General features: G+C 44.3%; 1 protein-coding gene across 2 annotated transcripts in view; it reads right to left on the reverse strand.

Annotated features, from left to right (window-relative positions):
• LOC111154672 (DnaJ heat shock protein family (Hsp40) member C16) overlaps positions 1-23,277 on the reverse strand; it is a 39,832-nt gene that overhangs the window by 14,758 nt on the left and 1,797 nt on the right. The window contains exons 2-7 of one of the 2 annotated variants that reach the window (XM_022514475.1): positions 22,971-23,155; positions 19,195-19,261; positions 17,432-17,771; positions 6,934-7,118; positions 4,883-4,987; positions 4,043-4,201 (exon numbers count right to left, since the gene is read on the reverse strand). In XM_022514475.1, the coding sequence (XP_022370183.1) occupies positions 4,043-4,201; positions 4,883-4,987; positions 6,934-7,118; positions 17,432-17,771; positions 19,195-19,261; positions 22,971-23,137 (1,023 nt within the window). In that variant the 5' untranslated portion in view covers positions 23,138-23,155. Of the gene's footprint in view, positions 1-4,042; positions 4,202-4,882; positions 4,988-6,933; positions 7,119-17,431; positions 17,772-19,194; positions 19,262-22,970; positions 23,156-23,277 lie in introns of those variants that run through there. The other variant, XM_022514476.1, reaches the window with a different exon arrangement.

A 23,277-nucleotide genomic window follows, 5' to 3' on the forward strand; every position in this document is an offset into this window, starting at 1 on the left:
TGGAAACATGGCTCCTAAAGCCCCAAAATGCACATCGAGGGAAGAAAGAATCAAGAAATTTGCACGTGGCCATAAATCCTGCAGACCAAACACAACACATTCAGCAGTGCGCCACGGAACAAGCGGGGCCGCCAGTGTCACCTACTAAGTGACCTGCCGTGGGGCGGCGCCGGTTTCAGACCCACAGGAGCAAACTGGAAAAGCATCCATTGTGCCAGTAATTTTTTTTTTAAGAGAGCAAGAGACCGAGCGTGTGTGTGTGCACAGGAGGACGGAGGCGCAGAGGGCTACAGAGAATCTTCAACAGGCTCTACCCACAGCACCGAGCTGGGTGCGGGGCTCGATCTCACAACCCTGAGATCATGACCTGAGGCGAAATCAGGAGTCGGATGCTTAACCGACTGAGCCCCCCCGGCGCCCCTGTGCCAGTAATTCTGTAAATGTATCTGAGTTACGACTTCCCCCAAGGGACAAATGAATCATTCTCAAGAGGAGAAGCTATTCCTGAAAAGCGATTTCCGAAGTCTTCATAGATAAATCCTGAATTGAGAAGTTCTTTTCCTTTCTTCACCGCCGGCATGTTTTCTTCAGGACTCTCTCAGCTCCTCGGCGGCCACGGGGCAGGGCACCGCCTGCGGTTGCCCAGAAATCTGTCCTTGGCCCCCTTCTCTCCTCCCCTCACCTACTACCAATGTCTGGGAGATGGCCTCCCACTGGGGACTTCTGCCTCTCACCACTCGCTGAGGAGCTACAGATCTCCCTCCCCAGCCCACTAAGACCTGGATCCCTACATCCCACCGTCCGGTGGACACCATCCCTCAGGCTTCCTGTAGGGCGCTCGCGTTCTGTACATCCACAGCTGAATTCATTACCTTCTTCTAAACCTGCCCTTCTCGCTTCACTGTCCCCTTCCCCCATCTGGTTCTGCCTCACGCCATGTCCTTCCCGAAGTCCAGCCTCAAGGGCCCTTGCCCTATGTTCACATCGGAGTGAGTCACCCAGGCTGGTGGATGGAAAATGCCTTCAGGCCTCTCTCCTCTGATGGAGTCGTGAGGACAAAGACTAACTCTGGATGTCAGAACTCCTCTGTATTCCCTCCACAACAGGCAGGAAACAAAATGTTTATGGAGTGAAGGAAATAAGCGATTTTTGAGAACTTCTCATTCTAGCTTCCTTTAAGAGAGGATGAGTCAGAGGCTTCCTACTGCTTTAAAAAAAAAAAAAAAAAAAATATATATATATATATATATATATATATATATATATATATAGGGGTGTCTGGCTGGCTCAGTTGGTAGCACATGCTGACTCCTGATCTGAGGGTGGCAGGTTCAAGCCCCATGTTGCGTGTAGAGATTATGTGGAAAAAAAATTTTAGAAAAAAAAAAACAAAAAAACAAAAAAACTAAAAATAACATTAAAGAAATAAAGTAATACACGTTCATGAAAGGGATTTTTTGAAAACCCAAGTATTAGGATAATATGTAATTTTGCCATCAAGAGATATTTCTGGCTTTTTCCTACGTGCACGCACACACACACACACACGTCGCAAAATTGAGATCAGTGTTTAGGTGTGTCTAGAATTGATATCTACTGAGATCCTTCAGTCTGTGTTACGTCTACTTCAAGTTTCATTCTCTTACAGACCTCATCTAAGTGATTTTGTCTGCGTTATTAGTTAACTACTGTGGAACTCGGGTCTGAGATGACCAGGGAGAGGGTTCAGACCTGCTACAGACTTGCGCCTCAATTTTGTATCCTACTTGCTCCTTTCAACATTATGTTAGGAAAACTGTCCCCATCAATAAGTATTCCAGAACTGCCGTTTTAATGGCTCAACAGCTATATAGTAGTCCCTGTCTGGTGTACACCAATAATTAGCCTACTGTTGGATACTTATATTTTTCCCCCAGTGAAACTGGTTACAAATGATAATGTCTCTGTAATTTTGGCCTGAATTCCTTTTCCCTGAGGACAGATTCCTAAAAGGTAATCTCATCTCCCTTAGGTCTTTACGCAAGCCGCCTCTTAGTGAGGCCTTTCTCGGTCATTCTGCCTTAAAACATGTGAACCTGCTCTCCCAACTCCCCATTCCCTTTTCCTGCTTTATTTTCCCCCTCTGCGCTTCTCCCCTTACGACAGGCCACCATGGAGTGATGCTATGCCCATTTTCTGTCCCACCACTAGAACACATGGTAGACCTCGGAACAAGGAATTTAGGTGACTTTGTTCAGGGCTTTGTCCCCAGCGCAGGGCAGTGTTTGGCCCATACGAGGTACTCAGGAGTACTCTTTCCGCGAATGAATCCAGGCAATTGGCCTCTTATCACCTAATTGCTTTTCTGAAAACTTCTGAAGCTTCCTCCAGCTCCGTAAAAGACTGCCCGTTTCTCTCTACTCTCAACTGAGTATCTTCTCTTTGAAAATCTTTAACAACATGATGGGAGGAGAAGAAAATGTTAAACTGGCTTTTCTTGATTAGCCAGATTTAATTTTTAAAAGTGATTATTAGTCACCTAAGTCTCTTCTCAGAATTTTATTCATATTCTCAGCCTACCCTGCTTGGGAAATTTTATTAAAATTTTTTTAAATTGAGGTGAAATTTACCTAACATAAAATTAGCTATTTAAAATATCACTCCGTGGCATTTTGTACATTCACAGTGTTGTGTAACAATCACCTCTCTCTAGTCCCAAACATTTCCATCACCCCGAAAGAAAACTCTATACCCATTAAGCAATCACTTTCAGGAAGTTTTGTGTTGATCTCTTTGATTAGAAGAAGCTCATGAGAAATTAAAGATAATCTTTTTTAGATCGGTTGTAAGTATTTTCCTTAGCTTATTGTTTAACTTAAAATTTTTGAAGTATTTACATACAAATTTTAAACTTAATACACAAATTAAGATTTTCCAACAAGATTTTCAGCCCTTATCTTTTTTATTTTTAAAGATTTCATTTATTTATTTGACAGAGAGAGAGACAGCGACAGAGGGAACACAAGCATGGGGCGTGGAAGTGGGAGAAGGAGGCTTCCCACTGAGCAGGGAGCCTGACGTGGGGCTCCATCCCAGGACCCTGGGACCATGGCCCGAGCCTAACGACCGAGACACCCAGGCGCCCTGAACCCTTCTTTACCTTAAGATCAGATATTCACTTAGTTCTCTGAATTAGTTTACTATGGTTTTCTTTCATTCCTTTTTGTTGTTTTATATTTAATTTTTAAATTTATTTTAGAATAAGATTATTGATTTTCTGACAGGATCACTTTAGAGATAAAAGGTGATGACTGTTTCTTATTTTATTAAAAAAATTTTTTTAAAGATTTTATTTATTCGTTTGACAGAGTGAGACGCAGTGAGAGAGGGAACACAAGCAGGGGGAGTGAGAGAGGGAGAAGCAGGCTCTCCACGGAGCAGGGAGCCCGATGTGGGGCTCGATCCCAGGACTCCAGAATCATGACCTGAGCCAAAGGCAGACGCTTAACGACTGAGCCACCCAGCCACCCCTGAAGATTTATTTTTAAGTAATCTTTATACCTAATGTGGGGCTTGAACCTACAACCCCGAGACAGAGGAGAGTCACATGCTCTATGTCTAAGTCAACTGGGTGCCCCTCTTATTTATTTTACTTTTGTGGCAAAATATATAATAAGAATGGACCATTTTAACCCTTTCCAAGTGCGTAATTCTGTGGCATTTAGTACATTCACACTGTTCCGCGGCTATCACCCCCATCCACCTTCCGAACCTTTTTATCTTCCAAAATGGAAACTGTCTTCATGAAACACTAACTCCCCTATCTTCTTCCCTCAGGCCGGGGCATCAACACCATCCTATTTTCTGCCAAAAGATTATTTTTTGAGTAAAACAGACCCAAACTGGATAAAAACCAAATTTGTTTTTAAATTTTGTGCCTTTGAAGGAAGAAATGAAAAACGAATTTCTCCTTCTCCCTGGCTCTGTTCAGCGTCACCGTTTATTTCTAAAGGCCCACGACACAATGGGAGGGCGACCGCAAGCCAGGGCGACTCCCACATACCTGGATAACGTCCGCAGGCTTGTTTATGTGTTCTTTAAAGATCAAGATGCTGGGGACGTAGACGTTGACATTGTACTGTCTTCTCATCTCTCCGGCCCCTCTCAGACCGACGTGTACGTATCCAAATGACAAGTAATCTCTGTATGCAAAAGCAGTCAGCTGTTAGGGTGTAAGAGAGGAAGAAATTTAATTGGTGGTAGGATCACACAAACCAAGAGAGACCCGTTCACACCACGGGTGGAGACGACTCCTAGCTTGTACAGCCCCACTCGGGCTGCTCGTGCACTTGGAGGAATTCTAGAGCATTTCAAGCCTGAAAACTGTACCCCGAAAGCTAAACACAGTGAATTTTCTTTTTTTTCACCGATGGAGAAAAATATTCAGTTTCCTGAGATACACACTGGGTTGGAGGCATGGAGTGTTTGAGGAATTACCTCAATTATGGAAGGTGGCAGTGAGGGTGAGAACCGTTAGGCGGGACACTTTGCTCTCCCATCTCATGTCGCGGGGCTGACGGGGCTGGGGGAGGAGCCAGAAGTGCTGTGGAGGGTCACCGTGGGCACAGGTTATACAACCTCTCAGAGCTTCGGTATCTTGGGTCTATAAAACAGGGATGCTATCTATACCCCTGGGCTCATCCAAAGATTCTAGGCTGGTATGTGTGTGGAACGCACCCGCACGGTAATGGCATCAGGACGTGCTCAGTGTACGGTGGTTAAGGCAAATTTCTGGTCTTCACACATTTCTCTTTGAGTAAGCTCTTACTCACAAAAAGGACAAGCAGGCCACAAGTTCCTTCCACCAAAAAAAGAGCAAACATTCCCCCAGCACCTCATATACCTTGTACAGCAGCGGTACGACGGGCATCTGGTCAAACAGAAGCACGTGAGGCTTATTCTCTTGCTGCCAGCCGGAGAGGAATCGGACGTAATTTTTATTTGTAATCTTAAATGGAAGAGAGGAGGTTGGTTTCAGTAGTCAGTTCCCAACAAGTGCATTATAATGTAGTCAAGAGGTAATGAAACAAAATCAAATAAGCGTAAAACACTGTTTCATAAGAAATAAAAAATGCAGGGGCGCCTGGGTGGCCCAGTGGGTTAAAACCTCTGCCTTCAGCTCAGGTCGTGGTCTCAGGGTCCTGGGATCGAGCCCTGCATTGGGCTCTCTGCTCAGCAGGGAGTCTGCTCCCCCCGCCACCTGCCTGCCTCTCTGCCTACTTGTGATCTCTATCAAATAAATAAATAAAATCTTAAAAAAAAAAAAAGAAATAAAAAATGCAGACTACCATTTTTTTGTCTTTGTTTGACTAAAACGGTTTAAAAGAATAGTTACTGATTTCATCTTTTCATGTTCCCAGTCCGACAGACTGAAATCAACAATCTTTTCTGGGATAATTACTGGGCATGTTATTAAAAAAATCAAACTTCTGAATTATAGACATGTTTCTTAATCTGTTACAGACTGTCCTTATTCATCTATTAACCTGTGGAATATAATGCCGTGATTCCTCTTTTAAAATGACTTAAAAGAATAAGGGGACCCACTCAGTCTATACGTTACACGATTTCATTTATTACCACGCGAATTGGTACTGTTGTGCTTCCCTGTTTATGGCTGAAATAATCCTACTGAGAATATAAAAAACATGGATAAATAAAAATTTTTCCTAGAAATTTTTCATAGTTAAAGAAGGTTTATCTTTCCATTCTGCTTCCACGATGATCTCTAGTAAACCTCAATCTGGTCGTTTCACTCTCAGCTCAGCCCCCTTCAGTGTGTCAGCACCTGCAAACGAGGTCCGAGTTCCTGACCAGGGCGGCTGGGCTCTCAGAGGCCCTGGCAGTGAGATGCCAGTAAACCCTCTCCTGCTCACTGGTGACTACCTCACACAGAGCTAACTGTTTCACGTCCTGGACCTCTGTCCGCCTGCAACTCATTCCCTTTCTCTGCTCACCTGGCGAACTTAGTGCCGGGACTGTTTCTGCCAAGCAGCCTCTCCCAGCTCTCTCGGGCAGCCTCTCGGCAGATCAGATGAAAATAAGCACCCACTAGACTGGGAGCTCCTTGAAGAGAGTCCTCAACATCACAGTGACTGGCGGAGAATAGGTATTTCATAAATGTTTGAGGACCCATCCAGACAACCTGTGATCGTTCTAGGAGCCTCCAACAAGTATTTCTTCTGTGGATAATGATCCTGGCGGGATAGTCTATGCATAGTGCGTGTGGAAAGAAGATGGAATTGTTGGTATGTTCGCTCTCTCTGGTATAGTTAAAGGAATGAATCGCTAAAGCAAACAAGAATCCTGTTCTAGCTCCTTTGATCCCTAATCTGAGATCCTGGAGGAAAAATGCTTCTTAAGTATAAAGATAAACTAGTGTGTGCTCTTTGTGCCTGGCTTTAGTGCAATTTTTGTTTGTGAAACTGACTCATCCTTGCCTTACACTAAGTTCTGAAAAGTTGCAAAAATGTTTGACTTCGTGGAATCTTGTGTTTTCCACGGATGTGACTGCTAAATATACAGTCAAATGTAACCTAATTTGAATCCTTTCATAAGACAAATACCTTCAAATGAAAAAACACATGAGTTAGAAAGAAATCTTTCATCCCATGTTGTAATCTAATTTTTGGTTTAGAAAATAAGAGTTGCTGTCACTTCAAGCTCAGATCCCCACCACTGTCAAAGTGTGTCCAGTGGTTACTAACAGGGAGGGAGTCTCTCAGTCTTTCTGCCCTGTTTCAATTTTCAGTCTCCTACAGATTTCATTGAGACGATTTCAGCTGAGTGATTAACACACGACCTTGTCCTCAGGTCTGAGATGACCACAGACAGAGGTCAGGGCCGCCAGCGGTCCCAGGCACCTGGTAACCTACTGCTCTGCCAGGTACTTACTTTCTCCACCAAGTTCCCTGGAAGAAGATTCTCTACAAACTGTCGCAGGTTCTCGCGGACGACCGCGTTATGGAAGAAGGAGATTTTCCCATTTATGATTCCCAGGATGGAGGGAGTGCTGTGCGCTCCCAGGTGATGGGCCAGGCGTCTCTCGTACCCAGCATGGACCACGCCGATTCCTACACCTGCAAAGTGTGGAAGACCTACATGAGGCTTTTTTATGCCCCCATGGTAGATGAAGGAATGCTGCTAAGTGATTTTTTGGCATGCAGTTGAAATCCTGACCTAGGAAGGGAGGGTATCCTTCCTAATAGACCGATGAGCATTTTTTTTTCACTGCTGATATTCTAAATCGGTTCAGTTGTATTACTGCAGAATAATCTGACAATATTTAAGAGCTACAAATCTTTGTATCCTTGAGTCCTGTTATTTCAAATTTTTGGAGATCGTGAGAAAATACTTCAAAAGAAAAGAAAGCAATCTGCTCACGGTGCTTCTATTCACAAGGAAAAAGACCGGTAACAATCCAAGGGTTCGGCAATGGATGGAAAAATAACTATGATTTATCAAGAGAAGTCAGTCTTCTCACTCTTCAGAGAAATTCTCCATTTTATATAAATTAATTTGTATAGACAGATATTAGAAAGTACACATTCTCAAAAAGAGAAAGAAATTAAAAATCACTCAGAAGTCAAATCCCATACAATACTGTTAATAATTTGGTATCTACCTGTACTTTTTCTTACACTAACATGAGTGTGGACACACACACTTTACAAAACAGGGGCATCTGATACTCATTTAATGCTTGAGTAACTTCCTTGTTCCTTCCTCCAACCACGGTATCTGGCAAGCCAGGTCCTCTGCCAAACACCGAGGTATATGAAATATTCTTAGCCAGCAAGGACCAGTCCTCTCTTGGATGCCCAACAGACTTCTCAAGCTTAACATTTCCCAAACCCCACTCCTGCTCTCCTCCCCCAGGCCCACCCCACGCAGGCCTCCCCTGGTCACCCACAGGGCTCCTTCCCTCCTATCACTTGCACGGAAGACCCGAGTCATCTTCTACCTCTCGCTGTTCACACCCCACGTCCAATCTGTCAGCAAGTGCTGTTGGCTTCGTTTCCAAAACGCGCCAGGAATCTGTTTGTCTCCACTTTCTTTAGATTCTTCTCTGAGTCACCATCTTTCTTCCCTGGTTGTGCAACACCCGCGCAACGTTACTGTCTCTCCTGGTCTCCCCGTGGCCTGTTCTCAACATACTAAGCACACTGTCTCCTCTAACACACAAACGCAGATCATGGGACGCCTCTGTCCAAACCCTGCAAAGACTTCCCATTTCACTCAGAGTAAAGGCTGATCTACATGAAGGGCAACAGGCCCTTTGTAATTTGGTCCCTGGTCCCCTGCTGACCTCCCTCTCCTCCTCCTCCTCGTTTACACTGCTTCAGCACCCAGCATCCTTCTCTTCTGTAAACACGCTGGCACGTTCCTGCCTCAGGGCCTGGCACTGGCTGTTCCTTCCGCCTGGAGTGCGTGCCTCCCCCACATCTCTTGAGCTGAGTCCCTCCTTTGCCAACTCCAAGCCCTTCTCCATGAGGCCCACCTGGCTACCATGTTCGAACCCCCCCCCACCATGGGATCCCCCTCAACCTGATCACTTTCCCTTTTTCCACAGCACTTCCCACCTTCTAACAAACCACATACTTTGCTTTTTTCTGTCATTTGCTTGTTGTCTGTCTGCCCCTGCTAGGACGTAAGGCAGGGAGCCTGGTTCGGTTCACGGATGTATCCCAAGCACCAGGCCAGAGCGTGGCACGCAGCGGGAGCTCACGGAAACCGCGCCATCAGTCTGTCTGAATACTGAAGTCGCTTTTGGCTTTCACTATTACAAGGAATATTTTAATGGGTACCCTTGTATATCTTTGTGTACAAATCTTTGTGCACGTATCTTTGTGCACATGTGTGATTTCCTAATTAAATTCCAAACATGGGGGCACCTGGGTGGCTCAGTGGGTTAAAGCCTCTGCCTTCGGCTCGGGTCATGATCCCAGGGTCCTGGAATCAAGCCCCGCATCGGGCTCTCTGCTCGGCGGGGAGCCTGCTTCCTCCTCTCCCTCTCTGCCTACTTGTGATCTCTGTCTGTCAAATAGGTAAAATCTTTAAAAAAATAAAAAAATAAAAAAAATTCAAAAAATGGAATTGCTGGGTAAATGGCAGGGATCACGAGCTTAATGCATTAATGAAAGATGAAACAATTCTATCTACAGGGCACCAACTATGACCCTTGGAGGATCTCGAGGGCAGGTAAGGAGGAACCCTGGATGTCACATGGTCCACCCCCTCCTGCTGCAGACAAAGAGTGAGCTTCGGAGAGATGACGCGATCCCAGTTCGTGGAGCCGACAGCACTGCAGAACCAGAACCCAAGCTGGAGGATGTGCCAGATCTAGTACATGACATCACACCACACTACAGGTATTACAGATAACTACGAATAGTTCCATTCAACGAACTCAAGTGCGTGTGAAAATTTGGCGAGAAGAACAATAGAGCAGGCACATACACTGAGAGGTTTGGTCTTATGTAAAGTCAGAAGAACATCACCTAGGGACGTCGAGCGGCCCCACAGCAAAGGCCCAAGGGTGGAACGACCACGTCTCGAACCCCTTCTAGGTGAGGCAGCGCGGCAAGAGCTTTACAGACATGATCACTTTTCATACTCGCCAACATCCCCAGTGGTCATGCTGTTACCTTTATGATCCCCGGGCCGGGGAGCAGAGGCCAACTGAGCCGGCATCACAGTTAGCGCGCAGTGGGACCGAGGTCTGAACCCAGGCCCATCTGAGGGCGAAGCCTGGCTCCTTCCTGGATTGAGAGACTGACCTCTGCCACCCTAGGTTCCGGACACTGGAGAGATCGATTTCTTGGAGACTGACTCACCCTAAATGATCTTACACAGACCTGACGCCAATTCATTATCCGATCCCAGGCAGACACCTTTCTAGTAACTGCGCCATTCAGGGTGCCCTCTGCCAGGTTTCAGGACATACACAGACCAGAATTAGTAATCAGAAAGGTGGCTGGTGGGCCTGGAGTTGGATCGAGAGATGAAGGCAGTCCTGAGAGCAAAGGGAAACTGAAAAGATCTGCTGTTCCCGCTGCTCTTCTCCCAGATATCCCTGGGGCTCCCTGCCTCCTCAGCCAGGCCCTCCTTGTCTGCCCAGTTGCAGCCTGTCACCTGGGCCTGGCATTCTCTGGTGCCCTTCCTGCCTTACCAGGCTACAGCTCCCGTTGTTGTGCTCTGTGATTTACTTAGTGGTGTGTACTCACGAGAACAGAAGCTCTCGGAGCGCGGGGAGTTTTGCTTATTTTGTTTACTGCTGCATCCCTAATATCTAGAACAGTTCGTGGCACTTAGCAGGCGCTCAGTTAAAAAAAAAAACCCACAATGAATTACAAATCAGTATTCACACTCAGATCCAGATTCAAGACCAGCTCTGCTCCCCATGACCTGTGTGACTTCAGGCACGTCGTTTCACCTCCCTGTGTCTGTTTCCTCATTTGTAAAATGAAGGTTAAGTTGTTCTGTTGGGACTAAATCATGTAACGTAAAACAGAACCTAAACCCCAAGCCTGGAATATAGTAGTGACCTAACTAATTACAAATGTTATTATTAAGTATTATTTCATCCAGACCATGGTGAAACCTGAGACCAAGACTGTGTCTGTGGGGGTGGGATTTTTGCCTCGAGGGGCTGATCTCCTCCTGCACAGTGGGATACACTCAGCAAACCCTGGCTCTCTCTGGCGTCCTCCTGCCACCCACCCCCCGCCCCCAATCAGTATAGCTTCTTTCCTGCTTAGAACAGAATACAAGCGGTTAGGCTTCATTTCTTTTTCTTAAATTACTGTCAACTCCTTACATACAACCGCGTTGTTAAATGTGTTTCCAAATCTATAAAGGCCATTTTCTTGGACCATTTCTGCAAAGGACTTTGACTGTTACTATCATAATCCCACTTCTAAATTCCGGAATAATTTTACCTCTCTTCTATAGATGAACTAGCATATGGATTAGAATAGAATAAAGAATGATAAATACTTGGTGTTTCAATTGGTGGTATCTTCCCCCTGAGAAGATTTAATAAGAATTCAGATCTCGGGGCACTGGGTGGCTCAGCTGGTTAAGCATCTGCCTTGGGCTCAGGTCATGATCCCAGAGTCCTGAGACAGAGCCCCGCATCAGGCTCTGTGCTCAGCACAGAATCTGCTTCTCCCTCTCCTTCCGCCTCTTCCCACCACTGCTGCACACACATGTGCACTCTCTCTCTCATGATAAATAAAGTCTTAAGATTTTATTTATAAATACTAAATTAATTAATAAAAATAAATTAATAAAATCTTAAGAAAAAAGAATCCAGATCAAACCCTCCACCCTTGCCACCCAAGCTGGGAAGGAAGAGTGAGAAAAGTGGGCAGCACTGTTATCCCATGGAGACTCCGGTTCGGAAGTGACCAGTAACGGCTGGGGACTTGGGGTCTCTGAGTCACAGAGACCAACACAGTCTCCACTGTCCTTTGCCTTCGAATTTTCTACACTTCACAGTTCAGGGTCCATAAAGCAAGCTCCGCTAGGTCAACAGTGAGTCAAGTCCACGTATCCTTATCTTGATTGAGCACAGCCTGGCTAGAGGACAGAGGGACAAGCCCTAGACCCAGAAAACATGAGCAGTGAATTGAAAAGAAAGGAAAAGCGGATGGGACCTTTTTCAGAAACATTTGATTTTGATACGGATTGATATTTCTGGCTAATTTGCAGATCCTGGGTAATTAAAAACTCTAGCATTTCCTTCTCTTTTTGAGGTTGTAAGAAGTCTTCCTTCTGTACAGTACTAAACATGTCCACGTCGCACCTCTATTTTGAGGTACCAATTGTACTAACTTCCATGAGATGATCCTAAACATGTATCACACCTTTTAGGGAAATTCTTTCTTTTTTCCTCTATAACGTAGACACATTCTTTTTTTTTTAAGATGCTATTTATTTATCTGAGAGAGAGAGAGCACAAGCAGGGGGAGTAGCAGTGGGAGAGGAAGAAGTAGGCTCCCTGCTAAGCAGGGAGCCCGATATGGGGCTTGATCCCAGGACCCTGGGATCATGACCTGAGCCAAAGGCAGACGCTTAACCCACTAAGCCACCCAGGTGCCTCTAGACACGTTCATCTTTATTTCAAGTTTTGCACGTGTCTTAAGGAATGGTACAGAGCCAACCGGAGGAACAGGCCAGCGTTCAATCTGACTAAACACAAACCCATCGATAAAGAAATTATTAAGAGGCAAATAATGTGAAATGGAACTAAATCAAGGACAATAAGCTAAAGCAAGTTTTTAAAAAACTAGTATCTAGGTAGACCCTTTTCCTAGGCAGTGTAACATCATTGCATACTTAACAATTCCTTAAAAAGAGAGGAATTGCTCCTTCTTTTAAAATAAGAAGTCGTAGGGCGCCTGGGTGGCTCAGTGGGTTAAGCATCTGCCTTCGGCTCAGGTCATGATCCCAGGGTCCTGGGATTGAGCCCCACATCAGTCTCTCTGCTCAGTGGGGAGCCTGCTTCTCCCTCTACCACTCCCTCTGCTTGTCTTCCCTCTCTTGCCGTGTCTGTCTCTGTCAAAAAAAAAAAAAAAAAAAAAGAGGTCCGTCATGGGGCATCTGGGTGGCTTAGTCGGTTGAGCACCTGATTCTTGGTTTTGGCTCAGGTCATGATCTCAGGGTTGTGAGATTGAGCTCCATACTGGGATCCACGCTCAGCGAGGTGTCTGCATGAGGTTCTCTCTCCCTCCCTCTTCCCCTGTTCACACTCACACTCTCTATCTCTCTAAAATAAATAAATAAATCTTTACCAAAAATCAATGAGAAGTCATGGTGAATATGTTGCAGGGTTGTTCAAACTGGGTTGCCCTAAAGTGGTATTTGATTTTTTAAGACTCGCAACCTCCCTGACACCCTGGTCGCTGTCTGTACCCCTCCCGGTGAGCACGTAGAGCACTGCGATGATTCACCTGTGTCTCCCACCTGAGTCTGCTGGTGCAAGGGCCACGTTTTACTGATTTCTGAAGCCGTGCAGGCATGGTGGTTAACTGTGACCCCTAGAGCCGTGCTCTTGGGTCTGTATCCCAGCATGCCTACTTGTGGATAGTGTGGCCTTGATTAGTTCCTTAACCTTCCTGGGCCTCGGTGTGCTCATCTGGAAAACAGGGATAGTAACAGTCTCTCCCACACTGAGTTGCTCTGGGGATAGAGACAATCCTTATGACGCACCTAGCACAATGCCGAACAACTGAAGCTCAATAAAAACTACTATAAGTTATACATTAACAGCCAACACAGTACTTGGTCCATCAGGAAGAGAGTGTACAATGAGAACATGCTTTCTTTCTTATCCCCCACTCACTCCAGCAGCGCTCCATTATTCTGTAATTGCAAATGTGATTCTGTACTCGCAAATGCCAAGTGTGCATTCTCTGGGTACATATTTTCTCTTCAGCTAGACAGTAAACTCCTCGAGGTTGAAGGCAGCACTGACTACTCTGGTCCTCCTCCCCAGGGTGGCTGTCCAGACACGTGGGCTACATCTGCAGACTAGCCTTTACCACGCTGCGTGGCCGTGGATTCCACCTAACTAGCTGCCACGTTTCCCCCGGGGTAGAATTGTTCTATTTCATCCATCCACGGCAATCCAGGCACTTTACGCTGTTCTCAGAGAAGGTCCGAGCTTCCCCAGACCCCTCGGCTGATCTTTAAGATGGTCTGTTCTTCTCTTTTTTTTTTTTTGAGAGATTTTATTTTAAAGTAATCTCTACACAAAACATGGGACTCCAACTCACATCCCGGAGATCAAGAGTCACCCACTCTACTGACTGGTCCCATCAGGTGCCCTAGTCTGCTCTTCCTATTAACTCAGAATAGGAACATTTTTGGCAGGGGATGGCTCAGTTGGCGAAGCATTGGACTTTTGGTTTCGGCTCAGGTCATGATCTCAGGGTCGTGAGACTGAGCCCCGCATCGGGCTCTGGGCTCAGCGTGGAGTCTGCTTCAGATTCTCTCTCTTCCTCTGCCCCTTCCCCTGCTCACTCTCTCAAATAAATAAATCTTTAAAAAAAAAAAAAGAAAGAAAGAAATATTTCGGGCAGTATCTGTCTGAAAGGGAAGTGCTGCCTCACCGGGACAGGGAAATGGCCACATGGGCCGTAAGGATCTCACTGTGCTGCCACCCAGCTGTAACCAAGTGGACTTTGACTGTTGGGAATCTTCCACTAAACCAAATGTTCCAAAGAGGAAAGTGGCTTATAAACCAAATTTATCTGATACATTTGGTCAAAACCAGCCTTCCAGGGAACTTTGGGGGTGGAGCGGGGGAATGGACTGAACCCTCCGTAAACGTCACTTCTGTGGATCTAAATTCAGCTTCTTCCATCCCTGTCACTTGAGTCCTGACCTACTACAATCAAACAGCACGACGACCCAAAAGAATAGCAAGATCTTCCATCATCGAAGATTTAAGGTCATTAAAAGGCGGTACAGGTACAGCATGGCACACAATGCATGGACTTACAGTCAGACTACTGGGGCTCAAAGCCCAGATTTGCTGAACGCCAACTGTGGGACCCTGACAAAGTCCCCAACATGAGCTACATGTCTGTAAAAGAGGGATGACAATAGCACCTGCCTTAAACAGCTGTTGTTTCATAGGAGTTGATACTTGTAATTGTGCTTGGCGTACATTAAATTCTCCGTAAATATGAGCTAATATTATTTTCATGTCATCACGCGCAGTCCAACCAGAGTTACTATTTAGAACTATTTAGAATTTGTCAAATCCAGCTCTTCCCTGCATTGTCTGCCTGTCCACTGGCTCAAGTCAGAATGCAGCATCCATCTTGACCCCCTCTCTCCCTTTTTCTTCATTTCTCACATTCAGATGGTTTCCAGGAGCCAGGTCTTTCAACTTCCATGATCCTACCTCTCAAGTATCTTACACTTGTCCACCTCTCTATTGCCTCTGCTCCTACTCTGGGCCAGTGGTTGCTGTCCTGCTAGGGCCAGTGACCTCCCTGGCTCCTCTTCTGACCCTCTTCAATCCATCCTTCAAGCAGCTCTAACAGCTTCCTAAACCATGGATGTGATTAAATCACGCCGCCATGTGACAATTTTTCTTGGCTTATTACATACTGTAAAATAAAGTCCAGCTTCTCGAGCCTGGACTTTAAGGCTCCTTACTCCCTGGTCCCAGCGAGCTCTTCCTGCTTCCTCCCCCTCAGCTACACCCAAGTCACATCCTGCAACTGCCTTTCCCATGGACGCTGTTTCTTTGGCTGCCCTGTTCCCTCTGTTTCCCATCCAGCTTCGAAGTACCTTGTGAGACTTCGCTAAACATAAGTCAGAAGTTGGTGCCTGCTAGTCAGTGAGTTGAAGAAAGCAGACTCATGTATTTGAAAATGATTTTTAAAAAAATTATAAAATAGTGTTTAAAAAAATTTTACTTTGGTAAACCAGAAAACCTGGTTTGTCAGCCATTCCCTAAGGCTTACTTTATATTTGTGTTTAATATAAATTAGAAATTAATAGATATTTTTCTCATTTAATCTTTGTATCAAATCTGGTTTGACATTATTACATTATTACATCCGTTTTAGAGATGAGGAAACGTGTGTCAAGTAATTTGTCCAAGGACACAAAGACAGTAAATGACAGAGCTCAGACATGAACACAGCCGGGGGCCCGCTGGAGCAGGACGTATGCTGACGCTGGTCTGTGTGAGTCCAAAGCCCACGGATGGGACACAGGTAACCCCTGTGCTTCGCTCCCTCATACTGTTCACCGGGCACGTTCAACATAGAACGTTGGGGACGCCTGGGTGGCTCAGTGGGTTAAAGCTTCTGCCTTCAGCTCAGGTCATGATCTCAGGGTCCTGGGATCGAGCCCTACATCGGGCTCTCTGCTCAGCGGGGAGCCTGCTTCCCCCTCTCTCTCTATGGCTGCCTCTCTGCCTACTTGTGATCTCTGTCTGTCAAATAAATGAATACAATCTTAGAAAAAAAAAATAGAACGTTGGCTCTGACCTGAGTTTGGTGTAGGCACACTGCCGTCCTAACTTACGCACTTGGTTTAATGTTTCTGTTCTGCTCCTGGGTCTGAATGTCGGCGCCTAGACGAACGAGGTTAAAGAGGTTTCAGTATACCACCTAGTGTGGCATAAAATGCCATTACGCTTTCTGATGAAGAAGCTGTTCAACCCAGGGGCTTCCGGCTGATCTCAGCCTCTTGTTCTCTCATTATGCACCACCAACAAGCATCTGCTGACTGCCCACCACGTGCGTGACACTGTGCTAAACTTATTTCCTCATCTTCTTCCAAGAACCTCTTTACTCAATCTCATGAAAGCATTTTGGCAAATTGGATTGCTTCTGAACCACAGGTTGAAAATTTCTGTTTTAGGATAAATGAACTGATGGTTTTCATGGGTACATTCTCTCCAGAGACATCTCGGCCCTTGGTCCCTATGATTGAGTTTGGCCTTTCTTAGCTACTCAAGGAGAGGTCTGCTAATGCCTATAACACACAACACACACACACACACACACACACACTTTTAATTCCAACTTTTAAGAGTCGTTAAAATAAATACCCGGCCTGGATTGCTGGCATTTTCCCTGCACAAGTGTAACTATGAACACAGGAAGGGCTAATCTGTGATCCAGACTGGTAAGGCATGATCATTATGGTCATGGATGGAACTGTGGCTCTTTGCCCAAATCCATCTGTTGAAGTCCTAACCCCCAGTACTTCGGTATGTGACTGTATTTAGAGATAGGGCCTTTAAGGAAGTAATTAAGTTAAAATGAGGTAGTCAGCTTGGGCCCCGATCCAGTACGACTGGTGTCCTTGTAAGAAGAGATGAGGACACAGAAAGAGAGAGACACGAGAAATGTGCACAGAGAGACACGAGCACGTGGGCAGGCAGGGAGAAGGTGGCCACCCGCAAGCCGTGGAGAGAGGCCTCAGAGAAAAAACAAACCTGCCAACACCTTGATCCTGGACTTCTAACCTTGAGAACTGTGAGAAAATACATTTCTGTTGGTTCATGGTATTTTGTTAAGGCAGCCCTAGCAACTCCAAGCATCAAAACTGATGTTTGAGGGCTGCTTTGTTCAACCAATAATTTTTTAACTTCTCCTATGTATTAGTCTCCCCCAACTTGATGTTAGGAAACTATACAGAGGCTTCAAGGCTAGGTCAAGGCTTCAAATTAGTAGTAAAAAATAAGAGTGGCGGACACATTTCTTTCTCTGAAAATGTGTCCTTGGAAAAACCCCCAGTCATGTGAACTTTTGAGGAGAAATCTCACTGTTCCTTCTTCCCAGGAGCCCATACAATTCAAGATATAAATGTTACCTTCTTCTGTACAGACACCTTCCAGCCAATAAAATGATCTTACCCAATCCTTCCAGTTCTTGAACTACCTCTTTCCAAACAGGCTCGATGTGGATACAGCTGAAGCACCAGTCTGAGGTGATCTTGATGAGGTAAGGTTTCCTGAAGCTGTCTGGAACCACTTCATTCACGTAGTGCGAGAAGTGCAATAAATACTTCTCGTCGATGGAGTCCCGCCGCTCAGAATTAAAAGGGAAATGAAAAAAGGATTCATCGAAGTAAAAATTCTCATGGAAATGGCGGAAGCGATACTCTCGCTGTTGCTGCTGCTTCTGGTAGCCCTGGTTCTCTCCGGCATCTCCATAGTGATCATAGTTGGATCTCTTTTCTTCATTGGAAAGAATCTATAAGGAAAGTAAAAAAAAAAAAAAAAAAAAAGGAAATCTATGAAATGGAAAAATTTTCACCCAAAGGACTATCCTGTGAGCAGCATGGAAGACACGGGAAGAAAAGAAACGTAAAGCTATAGCACGGTTAGACATTCCGAGAGCAGTCGCCAACATACCAGGAAACTTTTCTCTCAATAGAAACATCCAGTATTTCAAGACCAAAAGACTTCAGTCCTTGTGTTCGTCTTGCCTTTAGAGATTTTGTGTTATCAAAGTATCGACACATCAGTAAAGCAAATAAAACTTAACATAATGTTGACCATAAAAAAATGGACTAGGTCATGCCACTTAAGTTGGAGTAACTCCAACCAGGACAGGACAAGCTGCGAACACCAACACGTTGCCACAGCACCGAGTGCAGGGTCTTGCACGTGACCTTTGTTTTAACTTAGAAACAACTTCGAAGTCTAAAATTCGAGAAGCTGTTTCAGGATGAGGTCCTATTCTATGAGCCAAGCGCTGTACTCAAAGAGTATCACCCGACACAAATCAAGGGAGCCGTGGACTTCTCTTTTGTGCACATTCCAGACCAAGCTACTTAAGCTGATGTGTTGGAAAATTGTTGAAAATCTTGTGTTTCCACGTACTTGGAAGCTTGTGTCACTTTAATAAATACGGGCCCATCAGTTTTTCTTTAATATAAGCTCTAGTACATATGCTGCTGAGATGAGCACGTGATAAAAAAGTTTCGGGGTGCCTGGGTGGCTCAGTGGGTTAAAGCCTCTGCCTTTGGCTCAGGTCACGATCCCAGGGTCCTGGGATCCAGCCCCACATCGGGCTCTCTGCTCAGCAGGGAGACTGCTTCTCTTCCTCTCTCTCTGCCTGCCTCTCTGCCGACTTGTGATCTCTGTCAAATAAATAAAATCTTAAAAAAAAAAGTTTCGACAAAGGAAGTAGAGACCTACGTTGAGGAATTCTGAGAATTCTGCAATTCCAATTAAAGCCTTTAAAATAGGCCACTTTTTTTTTAAAGAGCTGAAGAAGTATTCAGGCACCGATTTCAACATATTGGATGTGGCTAAATAGGCTTTCTTTCTTTTTTTTTTTTTTTTAAGATTTTTATTTATTTGACAGACAGAGATCACAAATAGGCAGAGAGGCAGGCAGAGAGAGAGAGGAAGAAGCAGGCTCCCTGCCGAGCAGAGAGCCTGATGCGGGACTCGATCCCAGGACCCTGAGATCATGACCTGAGCCGAAGGCAGAGGCTTAACCCACTGAGCCACCCAGGCGCCCCTAAATAGGCTTTCTTTACCATCATCTAGAAACTAGGTCAAGGACACTGGGGGTATGTGCCCTCTCGGAGAGGTCATTACAAAACTGGCCAGTTAAAGAGTATTTTATCAAAGCTAATGGATGCATCACAAGTTTGACACGATACCTCATAAGCCTTGCTAATTTGGATGAACTTGTCTTCTGCTCCAGGATTTTTGTTTTTGTCAGGATGCCTGAAACAAAAACGGGCAGGCAGTGAGCGTGGATTCAACGTTTTACACACAATTAACATCCTGTACACACAGTTCACCACATCAGAGGCGAATGCAAGGCCATTTTGTAAGACGGTTTCTTAAAAATAAATGGTAGAAGCAATCAGTTGCTTCCCATGACCATCACAATTAAGTGAAACTTTGGAACCGGCTGTTTCTACCCAAAACGCTTCAGCGGGGCACAATTTCAAAGCACCAGGGAGTTCGGCAGCGTCCCACAGAGGAAAGGTGTGCTGTGGGCATGTCTTTACCTGGTTCCTACACACTGCTGAAGCTGGCTCCAGGCTAATGTCACTGAGCCCCAAGAGCTGACTTCTCTTCCTAGGATGGGGGCAGTTCATTTCAACGTTAGAATGTCATCTAGGAAGGGATTTCTTCTGACCAGTCAGGGAGACATAGGAAACAGCTCTTCTGACACACCGTGAACTCATTTAGTGACAACCATGTTCCAAATAGCATTTGGCTCCTGATGTTCAAATGAGAGTGTTTCAGTTTCGTTATTGCCCTGCTTGTCCCTTTTTGCCTAAGGTGGCCTTTTGCCTATAAATGGATAATGATTTCCAGGCCCTCTGTTTTAAGAGGTGAGAAAAATCTGTAGTTTATGCAAGGTGATTTAAATTTCTGTTAGAAATAATGTTTGCTATTTTCCATAGCTGGCAATCAACTGTATCCATTTGTGGTCATTGATTATTCTGTTATTCTGTAATATACCCGTGTTTATGCCAATTTCAGTTTTAGAGATTTTTAAAGTCCTGAAACTAGGGGCTAGGTTTTACTTCCTTAGGATCCCCCAAGACCTAAGTCAGCGTTTTATACCAACTGATTTTTCAATGTTCTTTTTGTTAAGAGACTTTAATACAGAGTGTATTCTTTACGTAATCACTTTGGCTAACTTTTAGTAAATTTCCTCTAGCAAAGGTTCAGGAAAGAGAAACCATCCACCGGGAAGCAAATGACTACTAAAAACAGCACCAAGTACATTGGAATAAAGAAAACTTATAACTTGATCAACTTATTCTGGCAGGAACATGTTTGAATGAATTAAACCACATATTCTGATTTCTCTAAAAATAAACTGCAAATGGCTGGCTGTTGAATTTAGACATCATTCCTCCCTTAACTATCTAGTTCTTATTATGGGTATTAGTGGGAAAAAAATGTCAGCTGGGCATAATGAAAAGAGTATGACTTAAGGAAACAAGATGGTGGTTCCAAAGCATGTTTCTGGATGATAAAAAAAAAAAAATGTTTTAAATATTCAGACTTAAGCTGAAGGCTGAAAAGAGAAAAATGATGCAATCACACAAACGAAGATTGAACATATAGAATGTGGTAGGGGAAGAAGGATTGGAAGGGGCTTTTGAGGAGACCGAACCAAGGAGAGGGCTGTGAGGGCGGCTGGGTTAGAATCACAGATCCTGACGCAGACAAAACCAAGGCCAGAGAACAGGGAGGAAACCACAAGACAGTTTCAGGTTATAAGGAATATTTTCCTAATTGCAGGACACTACCACAAGGTGGCAAACATGTAGGGAAGGATAAATCCGGCTCTAGGAAAGAACTGCCCAATACTATTTTCAGTATGTAGGAAATATGTCACCAACCGCAATATGATACCCGTTCCTTAAACCTGGAGTGAAGAAAATACTGTACTTGGTATCTACTGGCTGTAGAAAAAGTAATACAGAAAAGTCGTAGACAAATCGTTTTACTGTTCCAGTGACTGACCATGTTAATACTCATTTGCTTCCGATCAAACTTTAGGACTCCTTTTTCCTGGGGTGTCAGGGTGTTTATCGGGCCAGTGTAGATGATAAAAGGGAAAGCACCTATGTGAAAACTTAATTATTAGGAGAGAAACATAGTTTTTCTGAGAGGAAAAAGTGACTTGAAATGATTTCACCAAGGAAAGGGAAATGGCTCATTTCAGTGCCCATGAAGCCGTCATGAAATGAAACCAAAGGTTATAGGGATAAAACAGTGCCGTTGCCAAAACAGCAACAAGGAGTAACACAGTGAAAATACAAAGGTGAAGTAAAATGCTAGACTTTCCCTGGATGATACTCCCTATACTTCTGAGGTGATGAATGACTCCTAGAGAGAATGTAATTAAGGAAGAGAAGCATATGACTCCTTTAATTAATAGCATAACACCCTTTTCAGCTCTGGAAGACAGAAAAGTCAAAGTTGTACATTTTAATAAATCCCACATACTCAAGCGATCACTTCTGCTTTTAAAATATTGCCAAAAGCCCGTACCCTGTCCAAAAGAATGAGGCTACCTTTCGAATTTATTGCAGATTTAGGTATTTTGCTTTAAATATAAAGAGGCAAGAGTCTGAAACAATGTGGAAAGCAATTTTGTTGCAAAGAGAGTCCCTGGAAAGAGGCCACACTGTAATCAGACTGTGTTTTTAGTACTGAATTCTGGATTCTCTGTGATTGGAGTTTGGTTTAAAATATTTATGTATTCAAAACACTGTATTTTAAACTACATTTTACCTTTATCGCAACCCGTTTAAAACTAAGCTCCTTCTTTCACTGAAGAATAATGGTGTCAGGCAGAGGCACACACAGAATGCAATGTCATCTGCACGTGGCAGCTTTGCTCCCGCATAACTTCCTGCCCGCCCCAGCACTAACCCACTCACTCTTCCGTCTACTCAGATGGGTAAGGGATTAAAAAGTAAAAAAAGCAATCAACTACCTATTGGCGCAGGTCAAGCTATGGGGCCCAGAGGTAATAAAGACTTTGTAACGGTGAGCCTAGATTTACCCCCAGGTAAGAGAGACAGCATACCTCTCTCATAGCGTAATTATAAGGTATAAATTAGATAAATAACATAGAACTGGGAGCCTAGCATGCAGTAGGTATGCGATGATCGTTCCCATCCCAAACCTGCTTTTATATCTATGACTGGCTCCCCCAGCTTCTAGTCACTTGTGCCCTTCCCATCCTCTCCCCTCCTGCTGTTCCCCTCCAGCTACACAATCCAGATACTTCTATTCCTTTTGCACATCCAAAGCATTGGTGGAAAAAACTGCTGACATCTGTCTGTAGGTTTTAAATTTATTGCTATCCTGCTAATTCACATATATTCTTTAGCAAATACAAAACCTATCTAGGCAAAATGATGATTTTTCTACATTTCTACAAAATGATGATTTTTAAGAGTAACGTACTCGGTTCCTGAATACTGTAAAGCTGAGGGCAAAAAGCTCTTACTCTAAATTTTTTTGAAAGCTTAACATAAATAGTTTAGAAAACAGGATTGGAGGATGTTCCCTTCTGCAGTGACACTTACAAAGAGTTACTTTGTGAATAACACAGCGTGGGGATGGTTACCTGACCTATGGTTGATTACATATATATTTTAAAACTAAAGCTCCCTTCTACATTAACATTCAATATGCTAGCAGCATCTAGGGTAATCTTTTACGCCAAAGAATTTTTAAAAGGGGGTTTCCCAGCAACACAGGCTTTGGATCTCATCACTAAAAATTATAGAATAACATGAACATTAGTTCTCCCCAGTAAAATATTTTAGACAGATGTATATTTACTGAACATAGAAACAGAGACAAATAAAAGCTAACCATAATTTAGGCTTCATTCCCCTGCTAAAACTGCTTAGTTTATATTAAACTGCTATTTCTTTGTTTCACCTACCATTCCCGGGCGAGCTTCTTATAAGCCTTTTTAATATCAGCCTGACTGGCTGTTCGGCTGACCCCTAGGACTCTGTATGGGTCAAAATCCAACGCAGACAGAATTTGCAGGATCAGAACCAGAACTATCAAGAACTGCCAGGAAATGCTCAACTTTTTCACTTCCATTTCTCTTCCTTTCCAGAGCTGAAATGATTGAAGAGGCAATAAGTTTCAGTGGTAGAAACCTGGACAGTCTTACTTTTTTAGGTAAAGGGGTAAGATATAGAGATGAAAAACAAAACCAACAAAAGCTCTTTGGCAGGAAA

Source organism: Enhydra lutris, unplaced genomic scaffold (genome assembly GCF_002288905.1).
Source record: "Enhydra lutris kenyoni isolate GAN:26980312 unplaced genomic scaffold, ASM228890v2 scaffoldscaffold38, whole genome shotgun sequence".
NCBI classification, from domain to species: domain Eukaryota; kingdom Metazoa; phylum Chordata; class Mammalia; order Carnivora; family Mustelidae; genus Enhydra; species Enhydra lutris.